The 17,515-nt window shown below is 47.4% G+C and overlaps 1 protein-coding gene across 1 annotated transcript in view; it reads left to right on the top strand.

Moving 5' to 3' along the window:
• ANOS1 (anosmin 1) overlaps positions 1–17,515 on the top strand; it is a 198,481-nt gene that overhangs the window by 159,882 nt on the left and 21,084 nt on the right. Inside the window, exons 7-9 of the mRNA XM_065916567.1 lie at positions 3,409–3,614; positions 6,477–6,621; positions 16,331–16,477. Of these exons, the coding sequence (XP_065772639.1) occupies positions 3,409–3,614; positions 6,477–6,621; positions 16,331–16,477 (498 nt within the window). The remainder of the gene's footprint in view (positions 1–3,408; positions 3,615–6,476; positions 6,622–16,330; positions 16,478–17,515) is intronic.

Genomic DNA, 17,515 nt, shown 5'->3' with positions numbered 1-17,515 from the left:
AAATGTGAATGGCTGTGATTATCTTTACACATTTTAATTTTTCTTTTGCTTCGAAGCGGTGATGAGCTTGAAGACCAGCTTCCTCTGAGAAGAGTCTGCAGTGACCTGGTGTAGGTTCAGGATTGAATCATGCCACAGATTTGGTTCTAAGGGCCTCAGAGAACAAGAAGGCAGGAGGAAACTGTGGCGATGTTCTGCTAATGAGAAGCAGGGAACAGATATAATGGACTTGGATAGTGAGACATCTGGTCGACCCGCAGTAGGTGAACAGTCAGGTCAGGGCTCCCTGCGGGGAGGCGTTGAGGCTCAACAACCATTGGAAGAGCCTCAGTAGCTCCTGGTTTCATCTCCAGTAAGTAACCTGGGAACCAGCGCGGCCGGAGCAGCAGGAGGAGCAGGGACAGGAAAGCAGAATCAGGACGTTATGTGTGGCAGGAACGCACAGGGCTTTGGGGAGGCTGCCATCTCTTTGGCGGGGGTTTTGGGCAATGAGAGCTCTTGAATTGTGTCATGAAGAATCACCAGCTGGGACTTCCCTGGTGATCCAGTAGCAAAGAGTCTGTGTTCCCAATGCACGGGGCCCGTGTTCAATCCCCACTCGGGGAACTGGGTCCCACCTGCCACAGCTGAGTTCCCATGTCCCAACTAAAGATACCGCATGCCAGAACGAAGACCCAGCATGGCCAAAGAAATACAAATACATTTAAAAACAAAATAAATGAGACATAAACAGAAATAAAAGAATACTGGAGTGGGTAGCCATTCCCTTCTCCACGGGATCTTCCCGACCCGGGGATCGAACCCAGGTCTCCCGCATTGCAGGCGGATTCTTTAGTGTCTGAACCACCAGGGAAGCCCAAGAATACTGGAGCGGGCAGCCTATCCCTTCTCCAGCGGATCTTCCCGACCCAGGAATCGAACCAGGGTCTCCTGCATTGCAGGATTCTTTACCAGCTGAGCTACCAGGGAAGCCAAATAAATAAATAAAAAATGATTCACCAGCTGCTATACCGAGAAAGGCTCAGACAGGCCTTTAAAATAATCAGGGAGAGAGGAAGTTGTCTTGGGCCCGGGGTGTTATGCTGGTAGAGACAGTGGGAGTCCAGACAGACTCTACAGTATCGATGTGCCCACGGGAGCTGTTCAGTGAGAGCTCAGGAAGGATACAGCCTCGAGGTTTGGGGCGGGAGCCGTGGGAAGGAGGAATGTGCATTTCCTGAGATGGGGTGTCTGTGGTGGGGAGTAGGGACTGGCAGGACTGAGACTGGTGTTGGCAGTTTCCCAAGTGGCTCAGTGGTAAAGAATCCGTCTGCCCGGGCAGGAGACGTATGTTCGATCCCTGGGTCAGGAAGATTCCCCTGGAGAAGGACACGGCAACCCACTCCAGCATTCTTGCCTCGAGAATCCCATGGACAGAGGAGCCTTGCGGGCTACAGTCCATGGTGTTGCAGAGAGTCAGATATGGCTCAATGACTAAACAACAGCAACAGTTATTTTATATAAAACTATATTTCACATGAATATATTTCTGGGCCCTCCCAGGACTCACTGAAACAGCATTATCTCAGTATATGTCTTGGGCCCTCCCGGAGGGTTCCTAATGTTGATTGATTGAGAACCACTTGGTCAAAAATACCATGTAATATGCTTTGGATTAGTGATTAGCCTAGAAAAGCAATTATAAAACTTAAAAAAATAATAATAATAATCCACCAAACCTCCAGAACTTAGCTATCTTACAGGAAAGCAGTAGATTTAAGAAACTAATAATTCATGTCTCCATCATTCCAAAAATGCAGAGCATCCTGAGAATAAAAACATGAGCATTTCCCCCCTGTCTTGTTCATTTATATCGAGTTAGCTTCTTTGCACCTCTGCTACAGATGGTGTTAGAACTATTGGGCAGGCGTCTTGAAGCGAAACCATCTATAAGTCCTTTGTGGTGAGCGGCATCTATATTTGCTCAGTTTCTGGGCTTCCCAGGTGGCGCTAGTGGTAAAGAACCCACCTGTCAATGCAGGAGACATAAGCGACTCGGGTTTGATCCCTGGACCTGGAAGATCCCCTGGAGAAGGAAAAGGCTACCCACTCCAGTATCCTTGCCTGGAGAATCTCATGGACAGAGGAGCCTGGCCTGCTACAGTCTGTAGGGTCACAAAGAGTCGGACAGGACTGAAGCGACTGAGCATGTACACGCACGTGGCAAAAAATGAGGGAAGGACCCCCAACTTCACACACACTTAGCCATCCTCGTACACATATCTCAGAAGGAGATTTGTCGGGGTGGCGGGGGAGTTGTTCTAGGACCTGGTCTCCCTTGACAGCGGAGAAGGTCCGGGTTTATGCAACAAATGAGAAACGGTGAAATGACAAACATGTTAGCCATCTGTCATCCCATTTGTAACGTGGATTAAAAAAAAAAAAAGGTTTGTTTTTGCTGATGTGTTCATGTGGCTCTTAACTTTGGACTAAAGGATGTTAAGCTCCAGGTCCAGTTGGATGAAAACTTATTTGTGTGAGCTGGCCCTGGATTGCTGTCTTTTTCTTTTCAGAATTTTCAAAGGTATTTCACCATTGCTGATGTGTTTAATGTCGCCCAACCTGAAAAGAATCTGACTGTGTTTTGTAGAATTTTGTCAATTTCAGTACAGTGAAAATTTGGCAGGGTTGTAGTGGTGTGAAACTACCTGGATTACAAACATGGTCTAAAGGCATATGTCTCATCATTCAGTGGGCTTCCCTGATAGCTCATTTGGTTAAAAAAAAAAAATCCACCTGCAACGCAGGAGACCCCGGTCCAATCCCTGTGTTTGGAAGATTCCCCTGGAGAAGGGAAAGGCTACCCACTCTGGCCTGGAGAATATGGGGTTGCGAAGAGTCGGACACAACTGAGCGACTTTCACTACTGTTCTGTGGAGTGTATTTCAATTTGAGACTTAAAAAGTGGTTCTTAATGCTGGGAAGGATTGAAGTCAGGGGGAGAAGGGGGCGACAGAGGATGAGATGGCTGGATGGCATCACCGACTCCATGGACATGGGTTTGGGTGGACTCCGGGAGCTGGTGATGGACAGGGAGGCCTGGCGTGCTGTGGTCCACGGGGTCACAGAGAGTCGGACACGCCTGAGCGGCTGAACTGAACCGAGAGTGCTCGTTTTCAGCTATCCTACATATGGAGGGCAGCATTCCCGCGTTGACCCTGTGGTCGTTACATCTGCAGAAACGGTGCTTCCGTGGCGGTTGTTCAGTCACTCAGTCGTGTCCGACTCTCTGTGACCCCGTGGACGGGCAGCACGCCAGGCTCCCCTGTCCTTCGCCGTCTCCCGGAGTTTGGTCAGACTCCTGGCCATGCAGTCAGGGGTGCTTTCGTGGTCGTCCTCGACACTGAACCCTGTCTCCTGCGATTTCAGATCCGTCCGCACCCCCGGCCCCAGCCAACCTCCGGCTGGCCAACTCCACCGTCCACAGTGACGGAAGCGTGGCCGTGACCGTCGCGTGGGATGTCCCCGAGGAACCAGACATCCCGGTGCACCACTACAAAGTGTTCTGGAGCTGGACGGTCAGCGGCAAGTCCCTTGTGCCGACCAAGAAGAAGAGGAGGAAGACCACGGATGGGGTGAGTGCTCATTCCGGGGAGGGGGCCCGGCGTCTCGTGGAGGGGTTGAACTCAAGGCTCCCGGTTTAAGAACAGCCTCCGGTGAGCTCAGAAAGCGGTGGATGAGGGACGAATTTCCATCGCTTCCCTCTGACCGAGGAGGATTAGCAATCAGAGGACCATACCGGCCAATCAGCCTCGGACACTTTAGGTTGAGAACGCGTGAATGTCGTCTGTTAACTTACTCATATCCAAAGGGCCGGCACAAACTCTAGAAATCAAAGGGACTGGAATGATGTCCATCTTACCTGTCTAGTCACTGAAAATGGTACAATTCAAAATGTCCTTGACATTGAGGTTTGCTTTTTGTTTTTTTTAAGCGATCCTTCTGAATTGGAGAGTTAAAGTTAGTACCTTTTGTGTTGCATATTGCAAGGTGCTCCCATCTGTAATGTCATTGCTGGAACTGCAGACAGTTTCCAAGATGTACATTTGACAATATATGTTTCTCACTGATTAAAAGGACGTGGGATGGCTCACTGTCCACATACCAAGAAATCAAAACATTTCATGCAATGAGATCTCCATAACACTGAACATTTTGCATTGTGTGACATGCTTAATTGTATAAAAACATGTCCTTTTACTACACACTCCTTTATCTTGTTGTTATAAAACATAAATGAACAACTTCCCCTCTAATTTATAAGGTTGAATTCCATAAATTAATGTTGAAAAGTGCTTTAAAAAGATGGCAAGTTTTTTAAAAAATGAACATTCTAGTATCTGTGCCAGGGAGGATCGTCAGACATGTCTCTCCCCATCCACCTCACTGATATCCAGCTGCGATGCTGTTTGGGTTTATTTGTCAGAAACTTTCTGACAGTTCCAGGTTTTATTTCATGGCACTCTGCAACAAATGATAACTGATAATGGGTGCTCATCTCATAGAAAGTGCTGAAAGAGATAAAGGTGGGAAATCACAGAAAGGGCAATCAGAATGTGACATGATAAAATATATGCATGTATAGTGTACGTATAGTCCATGTATAGTGTATATATGGAGAAGGCAATGGCAACCCACTCCAGTACTCTTGCCTGGAGAATCCCATGGAGGGAGGAGCCTGGTAGGCTGCGGTCCACGGGGTTGCTAAGAGTCAGACACGACTTACGCGACTTAGCAGCAGCAGCAGTGTATATATAGTACATGGGGTATCAGGTGGCCCCTAGACTAAAAGGAGATTGTGTGTGGGGGTGTGTGTGTATTTTGTGCATCTGTGGGATGTGTGTGTGTGTGTGTGTATTTTGTGCATCTGCAGGATGTGTGTGTATATTTTGTGCATCTGTGGGATGTGTGTGTGTGTGTGTGTGTATCCTATGCCGTTTGCAGAGTATATGTGTTTCCTCACCATTGCAGGGTATGCCTGTGTATTCTCAACCATTTGCAGGATGTGTGTGTGTGTGTGTGTGTGTGTGTGTCCTGTGATCCTGGAAGGTGTGTGTGTGTTTCCTGTATCACTTGCAGGATGTGTGTGTGTGTGTGTGTGTGTGTGAATCCTGTGCCTTTTGCAGGATGTTTGTGCGTGTGTGTGTGAGTGCCATTTGCAAGATGTGCGTCTGTGTGTATTTTGTGCTGTTTGCTGTGTGTGTGTGTGTGTGTGTGTGTGTGTGTGTGTGTGTGTATGCTCTGCCATTTGCAAGATGCGTGTGTGTGTGTGTGTCCTGTGATCCTGGAAGGTGTGTGTGTGTTTTCCATATCACTTGCAGGATATCTGTGTGTGTGTGTGTGTGCCTTTTGCAGGATGTTTGTGCGTGTGTGTGTGAGTGCCATTTGCAAGATGTGCGTCTGTGTGTATTTTGTGCTGTTTGCTGTGTGTGTGTGTGTGTGTGTGTGTGTGTATGCTCTGCCATTTGCAAGATGCGTGTGTGTGTGTGTGTCCTGTGATCCTGGAAGGTGTGTGTGTGTTTTCCATATCACTTGCAGGATATCTGTGTGTGTGTGTGTGTGCCTTTTGCAGGATGTTTGTGCGTGTGTGTGTGTGAGTGCCATTTGCAAGATGTGCGTCTGTGTGTATTTTGTGCTGTTTGCTGTGTTTGTCCTGTTGCATCTTCCGTGTGTGTTCCTCCACAGGGACTCAAACCCTGGCCCCAACCCTGAGACCGTCGAATCCTAGCCAGTGTACCACCACAGAACGGCCCGTGTACCGCCTTTCCGCAAATGTTTGCATTCTAAGACCACTAGCTTATTTCTCTTTAATTCCCAGTTCTTGTAAGGGACCTTATTATCATACCCGCAAGCCATGAAAACGTGCTTTAAAAAGCTTTCTGGCAGGTTGATTTTTCTTAACGACTTTCGGTGGAAATTTTCTCATCGAAGACAGAGGATCCATATCGGGGAGATACAGTTCCCATATCGGGGAATGTCAGTTCGCTGGGTCTTTCCACGCGTGCGCTGACGAGAGCCTCTGCTAGTCTGTTATAAAGGGCTCCCGTTGTGTCTGTCAGCTGCTGTCCAGGAAGGAGTGAGGGACACACACGTGCACACACACACACACACACACACACACACACACACACACACACACACACATCCTGCCAGTGACCCATGATTCACACACACATACAGTCCTAGAACTCTCTAGGAGTGAGTTATTCATCCTCACGTGACTGCAGAGCGTCCGATAATGGGATTAGTGACACAGTTGTCCAAAAGAAAGAAAAAAATGCTTTTGCGTGACGACTGGCTCCGCTAAAGATGTAGAAGGCTCTGTGATGTGAGTCCGGGCGGAGGTCAGGCGGGCTCCCCGAGGAGCCGGGGCCTCTGGCGGGAGGCCCAGGGTGCGGGCGGCTTCTGACGCAGTCTCGTCTCCCCTCTGCCTGCAGTCTCAGAACTCGGTGACCCTGGAGCCGCTGCAGCTGGGCTGCGACTACACCGTGGAGCTGCAAGCCATCGCGTACTGGGGCCAGACGCGCCTCAAGAGCGCCAAGGTGTCCCTGCGGTTCACGTCTGCACACGCCGCCCACAACAGTGAGTGTGCACGGCTCCGTCCCTCACTTCCCGCCTTCACCGGGCGGGTCTTCCCACCGGCACGCGTGCGGCTGTGTCCCGGGAACCAGCACGTCTGCACGTGTGACCTTGGCGTCTTCCTCGCCATCTCTGTCTATTTCGCGTGCAGTGCTCAGGTGTCGTAATGGAAACTTCAGAAGAAAAGGTGTCTCATTCTAGCAGATGCTAATGTTGACATGATTCGGGGTCCTTATTCTAATGGAAACTTCAGAAGGAAAGGTGTCTCATCCTAGCAGATGCTGATATTGACATGATTCGGGGTCCTTGTTCTAATGGAAACTTCAAAGAGAAGGGTGTCTTATTGTAGCAGATGCTGATATTGACATGATTCGGGGTCCTTATTCTAATGGAAACTTCGGAAGAAAAGGTGTCTCATCATAGCAGATGCTCATATTGACTTGATTCGGGGTCCTTGTTCTAATGGAAACTTCAGAAGGAAACGTGTCTCATCCTAGCAGATGCTCATATTGACATGATTCGGGGTCCTTATTCTAATGGAAACTTCGGAAGGAAAGGTGCCTCATCATAGCAGATGCTCATATTGACATGATTCGGGGTCCTTATTCTAATGGAAACTTCGGAAGGAAAGGTGCCTCATCATAGCAGATGCTCATATTGACATGATTCGGGGTCCTTATTCTAATGGAAACTTCGGAAGGAAAGGTGCCTCATCCTAGCAGATGCTCATATTGACATGATTCGGGGTCCTTATTCTAATGGAAACTTCGGAAGGAAAGGTGTCTCATCCTAGCAGATGCCAATATTGACATGAATCAGGCTCTGTATGCAAATGTATCCTTATTTTTTATTGTTTTTTTTTTTAATGTGTCTGTGCGGGGTCTTTGTAGGTGTGAGGGCTTTTTTCTAGTAGTGGCAAGCAGGGAGTATTGTCTAGTTAAGGTGCAGGGGCTTCTCTTTGTGCTGGCTTCTCGTTGCAGACCATGGGTTCTAGGGCACACAGGCTCACTAGTTGTGATACATGGGCTTAGCATGGAATCACGACGTGTGGGATCTTCCCAGACTGGGGAGCAAACCCGTGTCTCTTGCTTTGGCAGGCGGATTCTCTGACCACTGAGCCGCCAGGGAAGCCCTGGCCCGGAGCTTTCTGTATGACTTTTATCTGTTTCATAGATAGCTGTGGTGTCACAGTGGAAACTTACGAAGGTGTCTCATTCCAGCAAATGCTTGTGTTCACACAATCGGGTCTTCACACACATGTGTACTGGTCTTCGAGGAGGATCCTTGTAGCTAAACTCTCAGAAACTGTTCATTCCCTCCTCAAATGCAACATGCGTTTGAGGCTTTTAACCCCTTTTTTTGTGTGTGGGTTTCAAACTGCGGTCACAATTCCTGCAGAAGGCTACCCCACACCCACGACCTAGGCGCCAGTGTTACCAAGCTCGTCTATGACCATGAACTTAGTACAGAGAGAGGAAGAGCGTCTGAGACCCTCGTCTCGGAGCCAGATGTTGGGTGGTGTGGTGTCTCTGGCTTTTGCCGGCAGCTGGGGAGTGGCGGGCAGGGCCATGGGGAGGCTCCTGGCGCCGGGCTGATGGAAGGCCAGCCCGGGAGAGGCCACAGGCATCTCTGCGAGTGTTGCTGCCCCAGGCTCACAGGGTCTGCCTTTTGTCACGGCTCCGGGCCTGGGTCCAACCAGGATGGTGTGACAAAGTGTCTAGAATTTAGTAAAGAGTAGGTTGAATCTGAAGTTCCAATACTTTGGCCACCTAATGCGAAGAGCTGACTCATTTGAAAAGACCCTGATGCTGGGAAAGATTGAGGGCGGGAGGAGAAGGGGACGACAGAGGATGAGATGGTTGGATGGCGTCACCGACTCAGTGGACATGAGTTTGGGTAAACTCCAGGAGTTGGTGATGAACAGGGAACCCTGGCATGCTTCGGTTCATGGGGTCGCAAAGAGTCGGACACGACTGAATGACTGAACTGAACTGAACTGAGGCTGGCTCCTCTAAGTTAGATGCAGGAATTGTCCATAACCATCTTCCTTGAGCTTGCGTGCATGCTCAGTCATGTCCAACTCTGTGACTCCCATGGGCCCCTCTGTCCATGGGATTCTCCAGGCAAGGATGCTGGAGTGGGTTGCAATTTCCTTCTCTAGGGGATCTTCCCGACCCAGGGATGGAACCTGTGTCTCCCGCATTGGCAGGCGGATGCTTTAACTACTGACCGAGCCACTTGGGTAGCCCTAATTCTCTTGTACCACCTGGAAGATAATGGGGTCCAAAGGAGCAGGTCCACTTGAAACGGTGTTTTCCAAAAGAGTTCTCGAGACAAGAGCTTCCCACCTATTTCAGAAATGGTCCTTTGGGAGATTAAATGGATTCGAAAAGTCCACTATTTCTGAGTGTAAGTCTGGGTACACTACAACTTTTATGTAAAAATTCTCATGGAAACATTTCTGAACATCTAATAACTTCATTGATTTTTTTAAAGAAGTTTTTTTTAATTGAAGTGTAGTTGATTTACAACGTTGTGGCAATTTTCTGCTGTACGGCAAAGTCATTTCAGTTATATACATATGTACATTTTAGAAAGTATATTCTTTGCCATGATGGTTAATCACAGGATATGGAATATAGTTTCCTGCGATACCAGTAGGACCTTGTTGCTTATCCATTCTCCATATCAAAGCTCACATCTGCTAACCCCAACCTCCCACTCCATCCCTCCCCATCACCTGCCCGTTTGGTAATCACCAGTCTGTTCTCAATGGCTGTGAGTCTGTTTCTGTTTCATAGGTAAGTTCATTACTGTCATATTTTAGATTCCACAAGCAAGGGATATCATACGGTATTCGTCTTTCTCTGTCAGACTTAATTCACTTAGTATGATCACCACTAGGTCCATCCATGTCACCGCAGACAGCATTGGTTCATTCTTTTTCCTGGCTGAGTAATATTCCACTGTCTATATGTACTACATCTTCTTTATCCATTCCCGTGTTGATGGGCCTTCGGGCTGTTTCACATGTGTTGGCTGTTGTGAATGGTGCTGCAATGAATGTAGAGGTGCATGTACCTCTTTGGATTATACTTTTATCTGGATACATGCCCAGGAATGGGGTAGCTGGATCATATGATAGTTCTACTTTCAGTTTTTTTTAGGAACTTCCATACTGTACCATAGTGGCTGTACCCACCATTGACTAATTTCTTTGTATGCAGTCCTGCATTCATTCATCCAGTATTCCTGGGCTTCCCTGGTGGCCCAGCTGGTAAAGAATCTGCCTACAACGCGGGAGACCTGGGTTCGATCCCTGGGTTGGGAAGATTCCCCTCGAGAAGGGAAAGGCTATCCACTCCAGTATTCTTGGGCTTCCCTGGTGGCCCCGCTGGTAAAGAACCCACCTGCAATGCAGGAGACCTGGGTTCAAACCCTGGATTGGGAAGATCCCCTGGAGGAGGGGAAGGCTACTCACTCCAGTGTTCTGGCCTGGAGAATTCCATGCACTGTGTAGCCCATGGGGTCGAAAAGAGTTGGACACGACTGAGCGGCTTGCACACTTTAATTAATTCATCAAACTGTGTCTAACTGTGGGAACAGTTACTATATTATACTATCACAGATTGCACTAGAGTATAAACAAATATGTCATATACATAGCAAAAAGTGTATATTTAAATGAGTATATATACTATATAGAGTATTTGTATGTGTACATTATGCAGTCTGTATGTACTATGTATTTCTATGTATTCTATGTAATACTGTGTCTTCATGTATTCACACGAACTCATGCACATGTTACCGCATTAGACACACTTGATGTCGGCCTTCCGAGAGCCCAGTGTGGAGTCTGTAAGCGCGTGGCTAGGATAACAGAGAGACTAGCCCATGGCGCAGAGAGCTGCAGGGGAATCGTGGAGGCAGACAGACTGACGTGGCGGTAGGCACTGAGCCTGCCAGCCTCCTCCCGGGCCCTGCAGTGCGGGTGCTCCATGGAGCACCGGTCATCACACCGCACGCATGCAGCGCTGGAACAGAGCGCTGTGTGTGCAGAGAACCAGCGTGGGGATGGGGGGGGCGGGGAACGAAGCAGGGGGAAGCACTCCCCGCCCTTGGAGACTGCGGTCAGTCCTGCGGGTGTCCTGCCGTCCGTGTGCCGAGGCCACCCTGGGCCCCCCCACCTGACGCCAACCCCCCACCCCGCCCAGCTCCGAAACCAGAGCTATATGTTGGGCTGCCCACCTGGCATGGCTGCTGGGATGGCTGACAGGTTCTTGAACTGGAACGTCCTCCAAACCACGCTTTTCCCGTCTTCTTACCCCTGTTTGTCTGCATGGCCCTCCTGACCCCACCCATCCACCCAGAGCACCTGTCTCAGCCCTTCTGTTCGAGCCTGAGGTCAGCAGAGGGCGTTTTTCATGCCTCAGTTTACCTCTCTCCAGAAATCCAGTTCATTAGCAATCAAAGTCCCCTGGTCTGCTAATGTCACCTGCGACATGGGGCCCTGTACAGTTCTTGCCCGTATCCGGGCCATTGCCACTTTCCTTAATATTCATCTCCTAATTCTTATTGGTTTCCAGCCTTTCTTCCATCTCTCTATTATAGATGACTGTCAGAAGAGTATCTAGAATACAGTATCCAGCATCACAGATTTCTTCTCCTCTCAAGACTGTCACGTATTCCTGTCTTCACTTCTGCCCAGATCTCATGCTTTCCTGTTTCCCCAACTTATCACTCCCCGATTTCTCCTCAAACCAAAATCCTGTAAACGTCTGATTCTCCTGAGGCTGTAGTTTTTCTTCTACCAGTGGTGGGCATTTCTGTCTTCTGCAAAGTAAGCTGGCCTTTTGGTGTCTTTCTGGTTTTCCCAATAAACAGCGTTCCTTCCCCCTTAGAGGCTGGTACGGCTGTGATCCATGAAGGGGCCGTATGAGTCCCGTAATTTAATATGCGTTTCTGCCCACAACCAAGAATACCATGGACAGAGGATCCTGGTGGGCTACAGTCCACTTCAGTTCAGTCGCTCAGTCGTGTCTGACTCTTTGCGACCCCATGGACCACAGCACGCCCAGGCCTCCCTGTCCATCACCAGCTCCCAGAGTCCATCCAAACCCATGTCTATTGAGTCGGTGATGGCATCCAACCATCTCATCCTCCGTTGTCCCCTTCTCCTCCTGCCCTCAATCTTTCCCAGCGTCAGGGTCTTTTCAAATGAGCCAGCTCTTCACATCAGGTGGTCAAAGTATTGAAGTTTCAGCTTCAACAGCAGTTCTTCCAATGAACACTCTGGATTGATATCCTTTAGGATGGACTGGTTGGATCTCCTTGCAATCCAAGGGACTCTCAAGAGTCTTCTCCAACACCACAGTTCAAAAGCATCAATTCTTTGGTGCTCAGCTTTCTTTATAGTCCAACTCTCACATCCACACATGACCACTGGAAAAACCATAGCTTTGACTAGACGGACCTTTGTTGGCAAAGTAATGTCTCTGCTTTTTAATATGCTGCCTAGGGTTGGTCATAACTTTTGGCTGCAGACCACGGGGTCGCAAAGAGTTGGACACGACTGAGCACGCGTGTACTATTTTACCTAACCAAGACAGAGATCTGATACTTAACCTACCAAAGGCCACTTTATTCTAGGATTAGCTGATTCCTGTCAGAAGGATCAGAACAATAAAAATAAAAAAACAAGTGATACTGCAAAGTGCCTGTCATAATACATGTTACTTGGGTTTCAGGGTGGCCTCCAGCAGACACTGTCTTTACGCAGGATTAGGCAGGACACAGCTGAGTATGTGTCAGGACATGCTTTGTAACCCAATGTTGATGTATAATCCCATAAACACTAACGTGCGCCTGTGACAGGAACACAATGTGTTTTCATCATGAACCAACCAGAAGTAAAAACTCATTACAGCTTTCCAGTTTAAGCAAGGGAAATTATATTTTATAGGAAACAGTGCTGTAAATGTCAGCATATAAATTACTTTTTGAATGCTGTTTTTCCAGGCCTGCAGGCTACTAGGTGTTTTAATGATAAATGTTTCTATGAAAGCAAAGCCTGCGTGTTCACACAGTTTTATAAAAGGGTCCCTTGAAGGAAAGAAAGACATAATACTGTCTTTAATGGAAATGTAACTTGCTCTCTTGGGAGGCAGGAGGAACATTTCCAGGGGTGACAGATTCCAAGTGCTTGATGTAGTTGCCTCATGGAGCTGGAAGAATATTCCAGCTCTGCAAAATAAAAATGGAGCAGAGAGAAAAGGCTCCCAGTCTCAGTAAAATTCATCTTAACTTTGACATCCGGAGAAACGGCCTAGTCACTCAGTTCTCTTTAACTTTCAGGACTATTAAAGAGTATAAATCAGGCCTCGTACATTTTCAGGATGTGGAAAAATGACTTTTATATTCCATTTTTGTTTCCGGCTGGAAGTGGAGGACACGCCCAGAGGGAGGGACGTTCCCCCAGGGCTGAGGTTAGACTGTGTGTCCTCTGGGTGTGGGCGTGTCCCTGGTGTGGGGGCGTGTCCTCTGGGACATGTGCTCTCTGTGTGGGCGTGTCCTCTGTGTGGGGGCGTATCCCTAGTGTGGGCGTGTCCTCTGTGGGGGTGTGTCCTCTGTGTTGGGGGCGTGTCTCCAGTGTGGGCATGTCCCTGGTGTGGGCGTGTCCCCAGTGTGGGGGCGTGTCCTCTGGGACGTGTGCTGTGGGGCGTGTCCACGCATGCTCACACTGGACTCATTCAGTAAAGCAGTAGACGCTCAATCCTGAGATGTATACGCTTTTTTACGTCCATAGTGAAAACTAAGCATTTCCATGGGATATCACAGGCCGAAGGAGGACAGTATTCACAGAGAGGTTAAACAATCGTCTAGACTGTCTTGGTTATCTGCCAGTGAATTCTTAACACGACAGGTTATTAAAGGAATTAGAGGCATAAGTGAGCTTGTGAAAAATTTAAGATTTGTGAAAAATCTTAAACCTTCTACAAAAGGTTTTTATTGGAGTACAGTTGATTTTACAGCGTTGGCGTTTGTTTCTGCTATACAGAACAGGCAGTTATATGTATCCATGCATATCCCCTCTTTTTAGATGCCTTCTCATATAGACCATTACAGAGCATTGAGTAGAGTTCTTCGTGTTATAGAGCAGGTTCTCCTTCAGTTCAGTTTAGTCGCTCAGTCGTGTCCAATTCTTTGGGACCCCATGGACTGGAGCATGCCGGGCCACCCTATCCATCACCAGCTCCCGGAGCTTGCTCAAACTCATGTCCATCGAGTCAGTGATGCCATCCAACCATCTCATCCTCTTTCGTCCCCTTCTCTTCCCGCCTTTCATCTTTCCCAGCATCGGGGTCTTTTCCAATGAGTCAGGTTCTCAGTAGTTTAGTGTATGTATGTAAATTCCTATCTCCCAGTTCATCCCACCCTACTCTTAACCCCCTTGGTATCCTTGAGTGTGTTCTCTACGTCTGTGTCTCTCTTTCTGCTTTGCAAATAGGTTCATCTACACTATTTTTCTATATTCTGTGTACGTGCGTTAATGTATTTGTCTTTCTGACTTCCTTCACACTGTATGACAGTCTCTAGGCCCCTCCATGTTTGTGCAGAAGGCAGAGTTTAATTCCTCTTTATGGCTGAGCAATATTCCATTACACCTTCAATTCTTTTTAAGAATGCCTTAGGTGTAAGCAGCGGGATTCTGTAAGCCCACAGTGGCGTCCGGAAAGGGGCGCGTTTGGGTGCCTGTCTTGCGGGTTCCCTGTGATCCTGCCCCCACCCTGGGCCCCAGGCTTGCTGTGCTGGGGTCTACAGACTGGGATGTAGGGCTCCTCAGAGCTTGTGATGTTGTGACTTAAAGATGACCCTGGCGTTGGCACGTTCCAGGCACACGGCTCCAGAAACTCTTGGAATTCCCTAAGCAATGAGAGCCGTGAAGGTGTGTTTTCTTACGTGAATGAGGTGATTTTTTTTGGACAGCACCCAAGGACAGGGTGAGCAAGAAAGGCACATACTAGTGACTGGGAGATTGGAACTTTCTGTTTCTACTTCCTACCACCACCTCTGCGGAAGGGAGAGCGGCTGGAGGTGGAGTTCAGTCATCGGTGGCGAATAATCTGTCATGTCTGTGTAATGAAGCCTCTGTAAAGCCAGAATTCAGATGGCTCTGGGCTTGGTGAACCCGTGCTGGGAAGGGGGACTCCCTGGAGCAGGAAGCCCCACCCACTTCTCCCCACCCTTACCCCAAGGCTCTCTGCCATCTGGCTGTTCCTGACTTATATCCTTTTTTCTTCTCTTTTTTCATATATCTAAATCAGATTTCACGCTTAGGCATTACTACCTTTGAAGATCAGTCAATTCAGTCGCTCAGTCGTGTCTGACTCTTTGCGACCCCGTGGACTGCAACACACCAGGCTTCTCTGTCCATCACCAATTCCCGGAGATTACTCAAACTCATGTCCATTCAGTCGGTGATGCCATCCAACCATCTCATCTTCTGTTGTCCCCTTCTCCTCCCACCTTCCATCTTTCCCAGCATCGGGGTCTTTTCCAATGAGTCAGTTCTTCACATCAGGTGACCAAAGTATTGGAGTTTCAGCTTCAGCATCAGTCCTTCGAATGAATGTTCAGGACTGATTTCCTTTGGGATGGACTGGTTGGATCTCCTTGCAGTCCAAAGGACTCTCCAGAGTCTTCTGCAACTCCACAGTTCAAAAGCATCAATTCTTCAGTGCTCAGCTTTCTTTATAGTCCAGTTCTCACATGCATACATGACTACTAGAAAAACCATAGCTTTGACTAGACGAACTTTTGTTGGCAAAGTAATGTCTCTGCTTTTCAATATACTGTCTAGGTTGGTCATAGCTTTTCTTCCAAGGAGCAAGTGACTTTTAATTTCATGGCTGCAGTCCCCATCTGCAGTGATTTTGGAGCCCCCCAAAATGAAGTCTGTCACTGTTTCTATTGTTTCCCCACCTATTTGCCATCAAGTGATGGGACCAGATGCCATGATCTTAGTTTTCTAAATGCTAAGTTTTAAGTGAAGTTTTTCACATTGCTTATTGGTTTATCATCAATACAGGTTGAGATGTTATATCTCATAGGAGTACTTGGAATTCTGAAAGCAAAAAAGGATATTATTTCTACAAGTGCAACTTCTAAAAGTCAGTGAGCTGCAAAAGGCAAGATCGGAGGCCAGGAATTTTTGGTATCTTTCCTACTAAGCCATGTGAACTCTCTTCTGTCTCTCTCAAGATGGAGGAATCTAACATGCTGGTCCTTCAGTGAAAACCCACTGAGTATATTGTTTTCATGAAATGGTATTTTAATATTATTTCATTGACTTCCTTCACAAGTGCCAAAAAAAAAAAAAATTCATGTATTGTGAGAAATACCATTTCCACTTATTACTGAAATCAGAGCATCTATCAAGGTTGGTGAATGTGTGTTTCTTACCAAGTTAAATTTGGGGATTCTGTGTAATCTACACGGCATACTTTTAGGTCTGCATTGCTGCCTGTGATGAAAGAGGGAAGTGTGGTCAACCTGGGCAGGAAGGAATCTGTGGATGAATTACGTTTTACTTTAAAAAACAGGCACTAAATACGAAAGGATCACAGAGGGAAATCAGATGCACTGGGATTAGCCTCAGGTTCCATGTGGCTTTTTAACCAGTAAATCAGAATGTTGTGCACTCTTGTAGAAGAACAGCTCGGGAAAAGTAGAAAGAGTGTGACGCACACGCAGCCTCCCCTTCAGAGACGCCGGCCTGCTCGCCTCCTGGAAGTCGGGGCTCCATTCTTCCAAGACAGCCAGCTACAAGTCAAGGTCTACTGGAAGAAGACCGAAGGTGAGCAGATGCTTGCTTATTCGTTGTTGTCCTTGAGTTTTATTTTAATACTGGAGTACAGTTAATGTACAGTGTTGTGTGAGTTTCAGGCGTACACCAGAGAGATTCAGTTACACATATATACAGATCGATTCTTTTTCCAGTTGCGTTATTACACTGAGCAGATCTCCCTGTGCTATATACAGTAGGACCCTGTTCATTATTTTAAAGACAGTAGCGTGTACCTGTCCAGCCAGTCTCCCAGTCTATTCCCCCCCACCCTCACCCAGGCCCCTTTGGTAACTGTCAATTTGCTTTCAAAGTCTGTGAATCTATTTCTGTTTTGTTAATAAGTTCATCGGTATCATTTTTTTTTTAGATTCCACAGAGAAGTGATATCCTGTTTCTTTCCCTGATTCCCCTTACTGTGATCATCTCTACCTCCCTGCCCATGTTACTGCAAATGGCCTTTACTTCATTCTTTATGAAGCTGAGTAGTATTCTGTGTGTACATGTACCATATGTATTCCTCTGTCGACACACCCTGAGGTCGCTACCATGTCTTGACTATTGTAAATAGTATTGCAGTGGGGTGCATGTTTGTTTTCAAATGATGGTTTTCTCCAGGTATATGTCCAGGAGTGGGATTGCTGGGTCACATGGGAGCTCTGTTTCTAGTTTTCTTAGGAACCTCCAGACTGTTCTCTGTAGAGGCTGTACCGATTTGCATTCCCACCAACAGTGCAAGAGAGTTCCCTTTTCTCCACATTCTCTCCAGCATTTATGGTTTGTAGATTTGTTGATGAGAGTCGTTTTGACTGGTGTGAGATGGTAACCCATTGTAGTTTTGATTTGTGTTTCTCTAGTAATTAGCAACGCTGACCATCTTTTCATGTTCCTCTTAGCCATCTACATGTCTTTGGAGAAATGTCTTTTTAGGTCTGATGTTTGATTGGGTTGTTTGTTGATATTGAGGCGTATGAGCTGTCTTGTGTATTTTGTACATTAAGCCTTCATCAGTCATATGCAAATATTTCCTCTCATTTCTAGGTTGTCTTT

This window comes from Muntiacus reevesi, chromosome X, assembly GCF_963930625.1.
Source record: "Muntiacus reevesi chromosome X, mMunRee1.1, whole genome shotgun sequence".
Classification (NCBI taxonomy): domain Eukaryota; kingdom Metazoa; phylum Chordata; class Mammalia; order Artiodactyla; family Cervidae; genus Muntiacus; species Muntiacus reevesi.
This window is presented reverse-complemented; position numbering and strand designations above follow the sequence as displayed.